Source organism: Stegodyphus dumicola, chromosome 3 (genome assembly GCF_044657685.1).
Source record: "Stegodyphus dumicola isolate Sdum_Otavi_A_Nest chromosome 3, ASM4465768v1".
Taxonomy (NCBI): Eukaryota; Metazoa; Arthropoda; class Arachnida; order Araneae; family Eresidae; genus Stegodyphus; species Stegodyphus dumicola.
This window is the reverse complement of record NC_140770.1, coordinates 241,499,354-241,517,180: the sequence shown is the minus strand read 5'-3', so window position 1 is coordinate 241,517,180 and position 17,827 is coordinate 241,499,354. Positions and strand designations below refer to the sequence as shown.

The window sequence follows — 17,827 nt, the reverse complement described above, 5'->3', positions numbered from 1 at the left end:
TGTACAAGTCGGAACTAGATATGTATCCAAAGCATGTAAGTGCAATGGCGCCATCTGTTAAATGTTATGTACATTTTTGTATATATTTTCGAAATTTTAATAAATGTCCGGAATCTTGGTTGGAAGTTCCGGGGCTCACGGAAGGTGTCGGGACTGTCGGTGTGAGGTGAAACAAATGTTTCGAGCCACGATAGCTCGGTGAGCCCTGTGATCTTTTGGGCTTTCTCTAGATCGAAGTGTGGTGGGACTATACTTACATTATTTATAGTAAACATTGAGTGTCCCACTACATTTCTACCAGAACAGACCAGTCATTAGGTTATTTTAAAACAGGAGACTTGAAAAATGGGCAATGCCCCTACCGAGACTCGAACACTGGATCTCGAATGTGCATCGAGTATGCTTCCAAGTGCACCACGAAGGCATGCGGAAAGAAAGGAGAAAATGCCTTATAAGTTGATTCGTACATGCTGCTTAAAGATACTTTTCATATCCTTTTTGCAAGACTACAGTATTGATAAAACATTTGATGATTATTACGTATGGTATTACGTGATGGTATTTACGAACATTAACATTGTAATCATCTATAAGCTTCATACATTTTTGTGCAAAAATAAGAGTACGCAATGAAATTGAAGTCCCTATACTAGTAGTATATGAAAAGATTTAAAATCAATACCAAAAGAAAACACTAAAAATACACATTCCCCCGATTACACACATTATAAAATTTCTCACATTTTTATATGTAAGAAGGTTATACTAGGGTTTATATGCTATGTTCAATGCAGTTGTAGCGAAAGGGAGAATGGCATTGTTAGGGTTTAGCCGGTTTCACCGGTTCGGTAGAACAGCCTCCTAAAATAATTTTAGTTCAGCGAATTGATTTTTTAAATTGTGTTATAACATTTTAAGCAATTTACCACTGTGCTGTTATCTATTTTATCACTTATTTTAGGCAACAAACCGTTTATGGAAGTAATTCAAATCAAAAGAAACTTATTATTTTGATTCAGCGAATATCTCAACTTAAACAAACTGTTAATCTGCATTTTGGTGAGGTCTATTAACAGGGTTCGGATTGGGGGGAGATACACTTGTGAAGATTTATTTAGTTTCGCTAACAGTTAATTTTCAGTTAAAGTAACTTTCCTTTCAGCCTCGTTTTCACCAGGCTTTCCTACCAGAATGGTAATGAGGTAGCGTGCGTGTATCCAAACTGAAGGAGTAAAAAGTGCTATTTAAGCGAAGGTGTCGGGAGATAAATTGCTTAAAGGTCACATTGTTACTTTTCTTAATCAAATCGCAACTTACTAGTGATACTTACTTAATCAAATCGCTACTGACCACAAAATCAAATCGCTACTTACTAGCGATTTGGTTTTGTGGCGTTGAGTGCTTCTAGCCATTGGACTTGTTTCCACCGGCTTCTACGGGTCAGAGCCCTCCTATATGTTAATTTAGCCTGGGAGCCGTTTGGTTAATTTAATTAAGTTTTATTTTAAGTTCAACATTTACTTGTTTGAGTTAAGCCAGAAGTGTTGGGTTTATGTAAGTGGGGCCATCTGTTCAAGTATGTACGTATATGTGATTGAATAAAGGGTTCTTTATACCCATCTTTTGACTATTCTGTTGTGTTAAGACCTGAGGATAATTCCTCATACAGTCTTTTGAGAGCTCATTAGTTTATGCTACCTAAGAGAATAAGAATGTATAGATTTAAATATTTAAGTTATACATTTATTAATATATTTTTATTATTTATAGAATCTTATATGAGAGCAAAATTAAAGAAGGAATAACAGAAAAAATCTTTTTATTTAACTTTCGATATGTAGAACGCAATACTCTCATTTCCCCCCCTCCAAAAAACATATTACAACGTACATTATGTAAAAATATATTTTTCTCAGGTTCTAAATGAGATAATGGAAAATTTTCACCAGGATTTGGGGGAAAAAAAAGTATTAACATTATATGAAAAGCTCAAAATATATTTTCACCAAAATGCATGTGTTAAAGATGTACCTTAAATAGTTTTCATTCGTTGTGAATATCTCTGATTCACGGTTCGGTCCGAGGTTCGAATCCCGCTAACAGGCTGGCTGCATGGGCGTTTTCGTGGTTTTCCCCACGTGTAACGTATATACGAGCCAGTTTCCCTTAGAAAGTCCTCCACGAAGGCATCCCTTCCCTTAGGCAGATAGCCCTAGTGAGCTTTGCCGTAATTAAATAAACCAAACCATAACGTTGCGAAATGCCCACCGGCTGAGCGATGAGATAGCTACTCGCAAACTAGGGTTAGGGTTGCAGGAAAAGGCAAAGTTGAAAGATTTGGCGCGAAATGGTGACAGAATTGGCGATATGTAATAGATGGAGCGAGAACATTCTAGAACACATTTTTAGTGGTTTTCTTGACAATATTATTGAACGTAGGCTAAAGCTATGTATAGCCTGCCTGTCCGGTGTCTGCCGATAACATTGCGGCAAAAACATCGCGGACGAAAACGTCGCGGATAAAACAACGCAAGGCGAAAACGTCGTGCTACAAAACATCGTGGGAGAAAACATCGCAGTTCTAAAACATCGTGGTACAAAATATCATCGTCGAAAATAAAGAGGTTCAAAAGCTTCTCAGTTTAAAAACATCACCGTCGAAAATATCGTGGTAAAAAATAAAGTATCTTCAAATGATCGCATGACGATAACATCGCAGACATGCTTTTTTCAGGCTTTAATAACTGTAAATGGATATTCCCATAATAATTTGTGAACGCAAGATGAAAAGAAAGATAATTTTTACTTTCATATTTTTAATTAACTAACAAATGTTTGCTGAGAAAATAAGAAGGAAACTTAAGCATGTCCTGTGAGAGAGTAGCAGTAGTATCTTAGTGCTTTGTCGTGAAGCTGTCTTCGCAGTGTTACAGCCTGAAGGCTGTAATGTTGATTGTTTCAGCGTGTTTGTCGTAGTTTTTCGACGGGTGCAAACATGTCTTTGGAACTGTCCTGTGTAATAGTGCCTACTGGTGAATAAATTGTGTTTTGACTCTTCATCATGTGCCATCAATTACTTCAAATCCATGACGCCGTAGATCGCAACAATAATATTATCACTTATAATATTATCATCAGTTAAGAGCGATGCAATAAAATTAGAAGTCCCATCGTTGTTGACCCGAATGCGATTCTTATTTAACCTTCCAAGAATCAAAATATTGATTCTTATTACACTACTACCAAAGGATAATTCATTAAAACGTATATCTCTTTCTAATAACTCCCATGCATGTTAAGAGTTTATTTTGATGCAAGGAAAGGGAAAAAAAATCAATTTTTTGAAAAATATATTAAATATATGAAGAATGTTGAAAAGAAGAAGGAAATGCACAAGAAAATGTTGAAAATAGAGAGGAAAGAAACTGATTGCTCTTTAGATTCAACTGGCTCTCAGACCATAATTTGGATATAGTTTATGTAAAAGAGAAAAGGATTTCACTAGACAAAAACTATTGCAGTGATATTCAGAACGAAGTTTTCATTATTTATGATTGAAAAACCAAATAACTTATTTTTCAGTCTTAACAACCTACGTAATTGTAGGCATTGTATCATTACCATACACTTTGAAAAATTATTTTATTTTTTAGATCCTTAAGCCGTAATCACGTAAATAAAAGAAAAGAGTAAAATTTACATTTTTATACATTCATTTTTAAAAAGTATTAATTAACATATTGGCAATCAAAGAGATCAAAGGTTTCATATAAAGCTAGAAATAGCAAATAATATTTATTGAAACAGAAACGCTATCGAAAGAAAACTCTGCTGACCTCATAATGAACGCCTGCGAGCTCAAAGAGGGTTGCCATCTTAGAATGAGCACCTTTGATCTAATCCGTTAAACTTTTGTTAAAATTCAGGCGTTCTTGAGGTAAATGAACTGTTCTCGAGCTTCTGGGGCATCTGCGAGAATTACAGAATTCCTTTACTGAAAAGAGTTCTATAACTGAATTGCCAGTTAGAAAGAAGGAAGAATCAGCAAATAAATAATAGAGTTTGCTCTTATCTTCTGGCTTCAACCTGTAAAATTGAGAAAAAAAGAGGCAAAACCAAATTTCTTTCCTTCATAATTTCTTAAAAGATTAAAAAAGCTTTGTTAGAGTGAAGAGAATTCCTACATATTGAGAAGCTGAGATGCTTTTCGTCGTCTTTAAAGAAATTCAACTTTAAATCGTTTTCTTCTTCAAAAATTCAGTTGTTGCCTATTTTAAAATAAATTAATCATTTTACTGCTTTTTAGTATCTAGCATCCCCTGAATCAAGACTCGAAAAGCAGCAAAAAATCGATTTCATTAAATTCAGTTGTCAATCGGAATCACTACTAGCAAATAATGTTAAATAGCTCAACCGCGCGTCAACTGAAACATAAGAATGTGGAAATTGAAAAATAATTATCCATAATTCTTCTTCTGTAAGCTAAGTAAAACAAAAATTGAAATTCAGGGCCTTTTTTGAAAATGATTTTTCGTATCTAAATGTACTAAAACGAATCAACCAGAGCCATTGTTTATATGCGGCTGAAGTAGTCAGCAGAAGGTTATACGATACGATAATGGATTCTGGTGGACAAAACAACACTAAAACTGGTGTTACGCGATTTTTTAGGATAAATGAAAGGAGTGACAGTTAAGGCACGTAATTTCACGGTGTATATATTTAGTTTTGTCAATCTATTATTACTGGCAAAGTGAGGAATACGGTATTGAATACAGTAATACCTATATCTTACACAATGCAGATAAACGCATTTATTAAATTTTCTGGAGGGGGAAAACAGCCTGCGTTACTTTTGGACCTTCCTTTGTATATTATTTGAGTTTTATGTCACAAATATTATAAATCGCATCTAATTCACATATGATCTTTTCACGTATTTTCGCCTATTCACGAATTCAAATTTGATGGATGGATTAGATAAGAAATTTAGATTATTATACTATCATTGGGTCATTATCATAAAGCGATAGAATCCAATAATAAATAGCACCGACGTTTATTACGTTGTTTATATATATTTTTTCACGATATTTTCCTTTTAATGAAAGGAACAGGATCTTTTATAATGTAAAAATTAGATTTATTATGTATCTTTTGAGTAAAAAGCGTTACTGTTGTAGAGGTATTAAATATTTTTTTTTTGAAAGCAGGAGAAGTGAAAAATGAGCAACGCCTTCGCCGGGAATCGAACCACGGACCTCTGGAATACGCGCCCAGCGTGCAGACCACTACACCACGAATGCACGCTAAGAAGGCGGGAGAAATACCTTATCCTGTTTTTTAAAATGCTACAATAAAAAGTAAGACAATAATTGTAACTATTGCAATATTGAATCATCTGTTATCGGTACAGTCGATGCAATTTATTTAAGTCGCTGCTTAAATGAGAATGCCATTCATTCGGCGAATACCTTAAAATATTATACGCTAATTTAAAACTTTAAGTAAGCCTCTTGTTTTAGACAAGTTGCCGTATAACGGAAAGGCTTAGCAGATCATTTAAAAGGCCTAACATTAAGCATATTTTTTTAAGTTTCGTGTTTGTGCACACTTAAAGTATACTTCAGAGTTTTTCATTATAGGAACAAGTTTCTTAATCGCTAAATCAGAATAAAAATGTCTACTGTGTCATTTCTCGCAGTTATAATATAATAGAAAATTCTTTCATGACCACATTAAAATGAAAGAATTTTTAATTTTCTTAATTACATTCTGCGTCTGAAATAGATTATTAAAGATATACTTTGCAATTAACTATTTAATTTCAACACTACTATTTTATGTAGCATCGTTCTAGGCAACAATGAATCTGCTTATCAAAACATGTCATAGTTGCATACTGTAGGATTCTCTATAATGATTTTATCAATTTAAAAATACAGTTATAAACTCTGTATAATGCTGCATTTAAAAGACCTCACAAAAGCAAATGCTAACATTTTCGGACACCAAAGGAAATGAAGAAATTATAAGGTATTTCTCCTGCCGTCTTAGCATGCCTTCGTAGTGTAGCGGTCAGCACGCTGGGCGCGTATTCCAGAGGTCCGTGGTTCGATTCCCGGCGAGGGAATTGCTCATTTTTCACAACTGCTTCGAAATAACCTAATTACAAAATTACTTAAACATTATTTGGAATATTAAAAGGCTGTATATTAATTAACTAGTTATTATGATCTCAATCTTCACTATAACTTCTTCGTTACGTAGCGCTTACCATAATACAGTTTTATTGTTGATTATTTAAGCCGAGGATTTGATTGTTTAGAGTTGGAGCTTCTGGCAGCCTCGTCTTTCTGTTATATTTACTAGTGCAAGCTCTGCCTTAGTTTATCTCCGGCTTTAGCACCTTGCTAGCCGACGTTTCAAATACGCGCTACTACTTTGAACCAGTCTAAGTAGTTTATTCTGAGCTGTAGTCTCAGACTATGTTACCAGCATTTGAATGTATGTTGTTTTATGCTAATTTAAATTACCACGTGGAGGTTCATCTGTCGCGCAAGCAATGCTTTCAGTTCATTCAGACTTAAGCCAAAAAGGTGATTTTGAGCTTTTTATGTCTTGGTCATTTGTTTCAGACTAAGCGATAACTTGCTTTCAGTCTAGTAGGTTTTCAGGCCATTGGCACAAGCGCTTCTAGATACAACAGAGCCCTACAAGATATTTAGCTTGTTTACGAAACAACTTTTCTCTCTTGTTTCAAACTGAAAACGATATTGTAAAGCCATCGATGAACATGTACAATTTTAAGAAAGCAGTGGATTTCATAAAGTGTGTGATGCTGTTCAAACGAAATACCTTTCAACAAAAATTGATAAAAATATTCAGGTTTTTCGAGAATGGTGGTAACTTTCATTGCTTTTAAGAACCAACTTTTGGCACTTGACTATTATACTAATATGAATGAGTAACTTCTGAAGTTTTTAAGATTTAATTAATTAGATGGAATAAGAACTTATGATGATGTTCATGAAAAATTCTTACAATTCTCTTTAAAAAACTCAGTTCAGATATTTGATAAACAGCAAGCTAAAATTTTTAGTTGTGTACTTGACTAGTCGTCGGATACGGGATGTTTAGCTATCAGCTATAAAATGTTAGAAAGAATGTCAAAACAATGTTAAAAAGAAAAATATTAAAATGCACCTTTAAAAAATACACAAGGAAGAAAGACACTACTTCATTTTCTATAAATATAGGTTAACCGTTTTAAATCGATGATGATACAAATGGTCACAGAGCAGCACAAATAATAATAATAAAAAAAAAGGATCAGGCAAATTTTGTCGATGATTTCAGGTTAAGAAGAATCTGTAAAATATTAAGAAGAAATAAGTGGGTGAAGGAAATGAGGGTTATACATTTGAACTTGAACTAGTGACTTCAAAGAATGCCAGGAAATGTATTCATCAGTTACGAGTATACTTCTTGTAGAGAAGACAGGCTATTGTATGCATCAGAATAGATGCCTCCGCTGGTTATCCTCGTAATCAAACACAATCACCCAATAGAGTACGCTGAACGAAATTCCTCCGGCAAAAACTCATGCAAATAAATATGCACATATTTGATATGTAAGTATTACACCGCTAAACATTTGAAAATACTGTATTTCATTTCGTTCGAAGAGGAATGTATACTAAAACCTCATTTTACGTTATTCGCATTAAAACAGATTCTATGTAATAGACTTCCCCCCCCCCCGAATTTTTGAAGGGTTGTAAATTTACGATGATTTTTATGATGTGGTTGTATTTAAACCTTGAAAAGTTTTCCAACTCGCTCTGGTAAATAACCATTGAAATGGTTCAATATATTCGATCCCGCCGAATGATTTCATCTATCAATAAATAATGACTGAATTGCCCGAGTTATCGACTAATTAGCGCAACGGTTCGTCAGTCCAGAAGGGATACTAGTCTCGAAAGGGCATTTTGCGTCGGTTCACTATAAATGTCAGTTTCACTTTTCAAATTGTTGCTAGCAAATGTTATCGCCCTGTACTATATTTAAAGAAATTAAACAATGAAGAATCTAGATGAATGTGTGTATGTTCTTCGCTTTTCTCGCGTTACGAAAACACAACAACACCTAAAGCCATCAAATTTTGAATAACGTATTCCTCTACCCGAAAATGGGCAACTGGAAGCCTAATTTTGAATTTCGATTTGGTTTTATTATCGAATTCCTATTTTGTAAAACATTAACGAATTTTAAATCGGTTCAAAACGAATTCTTATTAGTTTTTCGGGTTTACCGTATGTTCAGTTCAGAGAGCAGCTCCAGAGCTATCGACTGAGTCGGGAGCTGTACTTTAATGCTTTGCAGCGAAGCTGTCTTCAGCGTTGTATCTGCAGTATGTTCAGTTCAGTAGTAGTGTCTTGAGTTCAGAGAGCTCGAGAGTGATCAGCTGACTCGAGAGCTGCACTTTAGTGCTTTGCCGAGAAGCTGTCTTCACCACTGTAGCCTGAAAGCCGCGTTGCTGATTGTTTCAGGGTGTTTATCGCAGTTTTTCGACGACAGTAAACGTGTTTTTGGAACTGTTCTGTGTAACACTGGCGAATAAATTATGTTTTGTTTCTTCTTCAACTGTTGTCATTAGTCACTCCAAATCCACAAACCCGTAGAACGCAACAGTATAGTGTTAAAATATTTTAGTATAGTGTTCGGCCTTCTAAAAATGTTATGGAAAGCTTGCACAAATTTATGTATAGATTTTTCTATTTTAAACTTGATTGTCGACGTTTTTTAAAATTTGTTTCCAGAAAATGTTATCGATTTTAAACTTTATTGTTAAGACTGCACCGGGTGGTGGTGGGGATAATTCTAAAAAAATATTTTTAACATATTTATTTTTTTGCCAATAAGTTATTAGAGATGGGGTAGTGCTTTGAAGCACTCAATCATAGTACTACCCTGTAAATTCCTTTTGTTACTGGTTCGAATCCCTCAAACGGGTAAACATATATTTATCAACTGAATTAATACTTAAAAAATTCTTTCCCTTTTCAGTTAGCAGACTCCACTCCTCCGCCTCCTCTTCGTGAACCGGCACTTTTATACTGCCAAAATCTTAAAATTTATTTTTAGATATTTAGCTACGCATCATTTTTTTTAAGAAAACAATTTCTGAAACTGAATTTTAAAGATGAAGGCATCAGCTTACATTTGGACCTGTACAGTACTGAAGTCAAAAAATAGTTTTTTTAATATTTTAAAGTAAGTCAAATCGAAAACGGAAAGACGACTAAAATCATATTTAGTTTAGTACCTGTTAAGTCAAATAATACTAGTATTACCTATTACAAAAGGAATTAAGACTCTCACTTGTATAATATAAAATAATAGTCTTAATTCTTAGCTGCCTGATATACAACGTATAAACGTCTATTATTACTCTGTCGTAAATTTTATTTTGATATCAAATTTTCAAAATATGTTTAAGTAAATTTGCGCAGTTTAAATAAAATTTTTTATTGAACTAATACGAAATTCGTTAATTAAGACACAATAATTCACAGACAACGAAATAAGTGTGTGATTCGTTGTGTGTGACAACGAAATAAGACACAACGAAATTCGTTGTGAATAAAACAATTTTCTAACCGACAAAATGAAATAAAATTTGAAGATATGCTTGAAGGATAAGAAAGTAAATATTCCATGTGATGAAAATTCATAGTATATTTACTTTTATCCTGAACTGCTTTTTTTTTTTCCGTTTTTCATCCTTTGCCTTTTAATTTTTCATCCTGAACCAAGATCCTTAATTTAGAATTATTAATTAATAGAATTTAATGAAAGTTGAGGTTTTAATTAAAAAAAAGCATACTCTGTCTTCTTAAATAATAATAGAAATACGAAGAATCAATGGAAATTCTTACAACTCTAAACAGCTTTTCCGTACTTATTACGTCATAAAAGATTAATCAAATTTAGTGATATTTTTCTGCAGGAGATAGCACAGAGGTTTTTTACACCTCTGTGTTATCTCTTGCAGAAAATAATGACACAGAGGTTTTCAAATACTTTATAAACAAAGGCTAATAAGATAAAGCATAGAAAGCTTCATTGTCATATTTTTAAAACTCAAAATGCAAAATGGAGGTAATTTTGCTTTTCTTATTATGTCTTCAAAAGACGAGTAATTTAGTTGAGCAAATATAACTTCGATGAAATTAAAATTTTGAGCTTTAAGTCAGATATAAAATGCCTTTGGCACGTTTATCCTTATATAATACCATTTAACTTAAAATTAATAAAAATTACAGTCTTAGTAACAATACATAAAATAAACTTCCCTGTTTTTGTTAATTCTATAAGTGAGAGCATAAGATTAATAGTCTTTTCTTTATATCAGTTCAATTTAAAAGCATAAAAAAAACCTTGTAAAATGCAAATTTTAAATTAATTATATTTTTATTATTCTTAATTTATTTCTTCGTTATGCTAAAACATACACATGAAATTTTACTCTACTGGCACTTAATTTTATATTAAAAGTAGTTTATATGTTGCAGATTACAATACATAAGGCCGTAACTTAAAAATATTGGTGCGAGAAATAGCTTTGTTCCGTGAATTGCTAGACACATTTTAATTTTCTTTTGCAATAATTTTGCGTCTACATATCAAATGCTCCAACTTGCGAAAATCTTTAACTGTTATAGAAGTTATCAAATAAGAGAAAGCTTTATAAAATTTTTTAATTACAAAGGTTTTTTTGGTGTATATTTATAATATATATTGTAGCGAATTATTAAGTATAATTTGAATTAAATTAATGAATGTATCGCACTTAATATTACTCAAATAAACAAATTAAAACATATGAGATGAGTTATTTGTGTAACATACGAGTAAATTTTAAATTAAAATCAATTTAATAAAACCGTAAACATTTAAATTAGTGCAGCTATTAAAATAAAAAAGCAATTAAAAAAAATGTATATTTCATCATGAAAGAGAAAGTGAAAATTCTTCCTAATATGCATCTGCATTCAACTATATTTTCAAATATTTTACGCACTTGTCATAGAAATTGTTAAAAAGCGGCAAATAATTTGTACGTAATGAAAAATGCTAATTACAGACCTGTTCTTTTGCAGAGGTAAATTGCGCTTCATGTCTTAAGCACTGACCACACAAACACACTGACCACTATCCGTTAATTCAAGAACTACGCTTTCTCCAATCATTCTCCTTAAGCTAAAATAAGCAAAGAAAACTCGCGTGTTAAGCAAACAACTTTTGGAGAGGAGGAAGAGGAGAGGAGAGAAATATCCCTATTTCAATAGAAAGTTTATTTCATTCTTCATCAGTCGAATGGGTCTTCTATGTCAAAGCAGAAAAAAAAAGTTCCAGTAAAGATCTTTTGCCAGAAGAGGGCGCTGGAAATAGACAGTTCACTAACCCACTGACCCAACGATTGTTGCGTAGAAATTATTTCAGAAAGGATCTTCATTTCCCAGTTGACTTGGCTTTAAAGAAAGGGGGAAATGAAAGGAACTGCATTTTAAGTGCATGAGAAAACAATAAAATATGGCAGCCGTCAATAGAACGAATGCATTTGAATTCGCTTGCTGAAGAGTAGGGTCTATAAATTAGTTTAGGGTTTTTTTTTTTATGTTTGCACAGATGGAACAAAGATTTTCGAAACAATACTCGGTGACATAGGAAATTTCTATTTTGTAATTTTTGATAAATTCTTGTCACGACATTGGCCATCAGAAAAGATTTACGCAGTCTCACTGTATTGGATTAGTTTAAGTTAAACATTTCTTCTCATTTTAAATTACCATTTTTTTTTAAAGTTATGATCTAGTGTTTCTAGCTGTAGCTCAACACCTGAAAGGCGCCATAAGCACATTTAAGCTACGTTATTTTTTTATTATTCTTCTAAGAAGGTTTGGAATTTCGCTTTTAATTCTGTGTTACCAACAGGGGGAAAAACATTTCAAAAAAATCCAAGAAGAAAAGTAAAACATTCAGAGATACATAATAAATATTTTGATTTTAACAGCATTTGATTTAAAAACCACAATAATACCTATATTTATCATGAGGTATGTTTCTTAATATATTTTTATGAATCAACAACAGATTATAATTTTAAACAGTTGTTAGTTGTATCAAAATCAATAACAGAGTCTGATTTTCCGGAATAATCAACTTCATTACACTTTAAACAGTTCTCTTAAGTTTCACTAACCTACAATTAACAAACTATCTCTTTTTAAAAACTGAGTTGTACCGAAAAGCGAAAGTTAGTTTTGTCGAAAATCGGGTCTGCCCGATTTACAAATAAAACTTTTACGTTCTCTCTCTTTGTCTGTACTTCCGTACTCGCTCCCCCGAACACAAATTCCGTCTTTCTTTTCATTGTTTTCCTTACGATGCCGAAATATGGAACGAAAATAATGAAATTTCTCAAAATTAATGAAATAGTGAAATCTTCCGAAATGGACTTAAAAATTAAACATTCCAAAACTTCGTGACTTCTGAAGTTAAGATAAGAAGATAAGAATTTACCACCAGATCGAAATTTGCGTTTGAAATTTGATCGCTTTTTAGATATCGAGGCAGTTCTAACATAGGAACTTATTTTATGCCCAGACATGATTGCATAAACACATCTAAGATCGTCCTGTAATTAATGAATATATTGGCATACGTGAGAAAATAATTCAGATTTTATTTGCTCTTTTTAATTGCTCTTTAAAGTTCTTTGACAGTTTAAGCATTGTTTCTTTATTTAGTGTTAGTGCAGTGTTACTTTTGCAGTGTTACTTTTGCAGTGTTACTTTTGCAGTGTTAGAGCTGAAAGAACTTTTAAAAAATAATATTGCAGCATTCTTTCTGGGATTAGCTCCCAAATTGTTGATGCACATTTTTATTCTAGAAGGTATTAGCGAAAGGTTTTCAGTCAATAAGCAGGATTCATATTCTATTTTTATAAAAAAATCTTTATTAAATTTGTTACTGAGGGATGTTGTTTTAACATACAAATAAAACGTTTCGTACCATATACAAAACGTTAAAAAACTGATGAAAAGAATAAAACTGAGAACACTATCGATTCTATAACATACCCTGTTTTTAGAGATGTTTTAATGAGAAAAAAACGCGTCTTATAGTCAAAAATAAAAACTAAAACTGACTATGGCAAGCAGAATTTAATTACAGGACATATAGTATAACCATAGAGTCTGGAAATAAAAATCTATTTCTGAACCTGTTATCTTGAAAGTTTCGTACTTTAAATAAGGATTTTATCACATGAATAGTTATTTCAAATTCATTTAACAGCCAGAATAATTCATTTAGTTATGCATTATAGTCTCTAATTATGAGATCAAAGGCACTCACAAAACTCAGCTTTTATTTATAATAAATTACAACAAATATCTTTTATAACAATCTAAGCAAAAATTTAACATTTTTGTTTCCTACTTAATAATAAAGCATGCACCTGATAAAATGTCTAAGCGCCCACCAGGTGCATCAAGCACGTCGAGACAATATCAAGATAAATTCTTTGATCTTTATTTTAATCTTTCAAAGTGAAAGTCTGAAAGTTAAAGTAATAGAAAAGAGAAAAATTACAAACAAATTCTTACAAAAATATTCCCAGTTTTCTTCTGTATTTGCTATGAATTACATATTTTTAGAAATATCTTTTTTTTAAGCTCTTTAAATCCTTCTTTCTAGATAAAGTGGATTTATTTATTGTAACTGCAGCAGTATACTTCTAAACTCTCTTCTAACCGTTATTTGGTTCGGTTCTTTCAACATCTACATATCATTTTATTTTGTGATAAATGAAATTGATGGTTTCGTTATAACACTAATTTTTTCGGTTATGTTTAGTATTTCTTTATTTTTCTGCAGTTAGTTACTGTAATAATGAATTCTGAAACCGTTCTGTATTTACACAAACACACACATATATAGATATATACATATATAGAGAGAGAGAATGAGATAGAGACAAATAGATAAATATTGTTTCGCTTTCTTATTTCGTGATGTTCTTATCTGGAATGGCTATTACGGTAAAAATGGTTACATAATTCTATAGTAAAACTTCGCTATTTACAAGAAAAGCATTACAATTTTTATTTCCAGTTTGTAAACGACATTAATGAAGTTCATCGTAGCGAAAATAATTTTACGCATATCTGCTTATGTATAAAAACTTACAAGAAACAGCTGAAACAACTCAGACGAACAAGTTTTATTTATCCCATTAACCGTGGTTAGCGAATTGAACATATTTTCTCTTTAATCTGAGGATTCTTAGAGGGTTATCGTCCGCAGACCCAGAAATAGTACTCTTTACAACAATAGAGAAAATAAAGTTTCATTCTGCTTTTTCGGCCAATAATAGTGCTTTTGTTTAGAGATACTGTGCGTGAGACTGGTTCAAGTGAAATTATATCACCATGTATAATAATGCTTTGAAGGATACCCTTGAATTTAATGATCTACGAATGGAAAGATTAGGTTAAAAATCAGGTTAAACTTCGATTCAAGTTTTATACTAAGAAACACTTAATGTAAAATCCGATCTTTTAAAAGGTTATACGGAATTAAACCATTTTGGTTCTCATCGTTTGATTCTCTGTATTCTCTTTATATCTAAATAAAAATTAAGTCAATGAAAGTATTAAGTAACAAAACTTTGTACAAAAAAGGAAATAAATTGGATTTATTATTTGACAAGAAGCTTTTCTTCCATCCATTCAAGAACTAAATTTAGTGCTGTCCTTTAGCGTAGCATTTTAGCTTTAGCGGTTTAATACAGATATATTCTACTTTACAGAGTATTGTTTCACTCGATTTCACTTTTATGAAAGACATACATTAATAAACTATTTTCAGTTTATGAAAGAAATACACAGGGGGTTTTAGTTTTTGTGAAAAAAAAAATATATATATATATATATATACCGTTCAACGTTAGCTTTGCACTGGGTTTGAAGAAACACATTTATCTATGAAAATACATGCAGATTTAGTATTTTTGTAAGATGCTTAGATTGTGTATAAAAAACTTTAGGCTAGACAGTATAAATCAATCAGGTATAGTGCTGTATTTCAAGCTCTTTCATACAAGCCACAGTAATCTACACATTTCGCTTTTCAACATGTGCAAAAACAGTCTTCAGATCATTAAGAAACTACCAGATCATTAAGGCATTTATTCTCATTATTTTTCTTAAAAGATGGCCCGCAAAATTACAGGCGATTGCTTAATGGAAGTAAGACTATCCTCTGCCTATAAGTGCTGGCCCAAGTAAACCACAATTAAAACTTATAAAATGCTTATCATAATAGAACCGGAGAATGAATTAGTTTACACTTTAGGCAGCGTTACACATCGGCATTCACAGCAAAGAATCTAATTATGGGCAGTGGCATAGCTAGTTCGGATGACATAACACCCGGTTCGGAGTTTTAACTTGTCACCTCGCATCCCCACTAAAATGGAAAAAAAAAAAAAAAATATTGAGAAAGCAAATTTTTGATTCATTTGGTTAAGTAAACAGAGTACAGTGTTTAACTAATGGTAAACAGTTTTTTTGAATGAAAATAAATAAGCAAAAGGCTTTTCTTAAAATAAAACAGCTAATTCGTTAATAATGTAACAGTACAATGTAAGCGTGAGAACTAACTTTAACATAAATCTCTTCCTTCTAACTTTTCTACTGCAAATTTTGAAATTGCGTCATCAAAATCGACACTGTTAGCTTCATAATTTTCTATTGACAAAATGGCCAAACTAAGAGAGACGTCCTTTTCTCATAGTGGACCTAATATAATTCTTAATTGTTTCGAGTTTCGAAAAATTCCTCTCACAGTATGTACAGATATTAGGTATTTTTGGAAGTAGGCAAGATGAAAAATGAGCAAACAACTTCTCCGGTAATCGAACCACGGACCTCTGAAATACCGGCCCAGCGTGTAGACTACCACACCACGAAGGCATGCTAGAAAGGCGGGAGAAATACCTTATAAGTATGCTGCAGAAAAACACGAAGTTAAAAAAAATCTCAACATTAAAGTGAGGTTGAGAACGGATTCGGAAAGTTCATATTAAACCATGAACTTGAAAAATCTTGAAAAAATTGAAACAAAAGACAGCTTTTGGAATTTTGGCAGTTTGTAGAAATCTTCTTAGGCATAGCACTTTTTTCACAGTTTTTTTACTGTTTTTACAGGCAATCTAAGCATCCTACGAGAACAATAAATCTGCATGCATTTTTACAGGTAAGTGTGTTTCTTCAAATCTAGCGCAAACCTAACCTAGAATGATATTTTTTTCTTCTTTTCGCATAAACTAAAATCCCCTCCATATTTCTTTCATAAACTTAAAATAGTACTTTACTAATATACGTCTTTCGTGAAAGTGAAATCGCTTGAATAAAATTCTGCAAAATAGAGAGTGTTTCTATAAAACCGCTAATCTAAAATACTAGGCTAAAGAATCTAAGCAATCTTAATTTTTTTAAACGAATTTCTATAAGGTTACCATTGCATAACACTCATCGTAATTTTCAAGCAAATGTTTTACAAACTTAAGAATTTCAGTTTCTGGGGTTTTGTTCATATTGCAGAGCTCTAAGACAGCAAACCGATCTAATATATGTTCCAGGGGTTTGTAACGAGTATCGATTTCTTATTGAAATTTATCAATGCATTCTAATGTTAACCTTTTAAGTTCTCGGAGCAACTTCAGCGTCTCGTCTTCAGTATGTTCTCTGGGCATCATTTTCTTCTTCCTGACAGCTCTTTTTTTACCATAGAAATGCCTATCTCTTCAGGTATGTCCTTTGCAAACCCCAGTGCTTCCCGTACACGGTAATTCTTTGTTAAAAAAAAAAAAAAAAAAAAAAAAAAACTTATAACTTATCTTAATAACATGCACCTCGAAGCTGATTCCAAGAATCTGTGATATTTTTAGCTTGGTTTACTTCTTCTAATAGGCTATTCCATTAAAAAAAAAGCACAAAAAAGAGAAATCGCACACTGCAGGCGACAGAGTTCGACCTGCTGCAGAAAAGATCGCTGCATGAAAGAACGTGTTATCGATAAACAATAACAGATACATGATCGCCGTCGCTTTGTGATAAACAAATTCGACCGGACCAGAGAACATAAACTTGAAAGAAATCATAATTTAGTATACTTATATAGATACATTCTGCACCAAAACAAGGGAGGGGAGACAGTTTTAAACTGAAGAGCCAAAACATTATGACCCCTTACTCAATAACGCAGTACGCGACCTTTGGCCTGCAAAACAGCTTCAGCTCGCCTTGGCATGGAGGCCATAAGTTCTTGGCAGATGACTGGATACAGGTTGTATTAAATGGCGAAGCAGGGGAAACGCAAAGACGAGATATTTCGACTTCGTGGTGTTTCAGCTCTGAGCTGCCGTTCCTTGACATTCCAAATGTGCTCTATCTTGTTAACATCCGGCGAGTTAGGTGGCCAGAACATTAACTGGTCATCCTTATGCTCCTCGAATCCCTCCAACACAATTCGAGCCTTGTGACATGGGATGTTGCCCTGCTGGAAGATTCCATTTCCAGTTAGGAAGATAGACGCCATGCAAGAGTGCAACTGATCCGCCATTAAGTTCAGATAGTCAGCAGCTTTCTTGCTGTGTTCTATCACAACAACCGCCCATGAGAACGTTCCCCAAATCATAATACCGCCACCACCAGCCTATATATGAACTGCAGAAACAGTTCATCGGGTA

The 17,827-nt window shown here is 32.8% G+C and overlaps 2 protein-coding genes across 2 annotated transcripts in view; one reads left to right on the top strand and one right to left on the bottom strand.

Annotated features, from left to right (window-relative positions):
* The window catches only part of LOC118202791 (uncharacterized), a 101,937-nt gene extending 90,562 nt beyond the window's left edge, over nt 1–11,375 (bottom strand). Inside the window, exon 1 of the mRNA XM_085813971.1 lies at nt 11,155–11,375. Within this exon, the coding sequence (XP_085670097.1) occupies nt 11,155–11,186 (32 nt within the window). The 5' untranslated portion in view covers nt 11,187–11,375. The remainder of the gene's footprint in view (nt 1–11,154) is intronic.
* Nucleotides 1–17,827, top strand: part of LOC146998305 (uncharacterized) — a 116,651-nt gene that overhangs the window by 90,206 nt on the left and 8,618 nt on the right. The window lies entirely within an intron of this gene.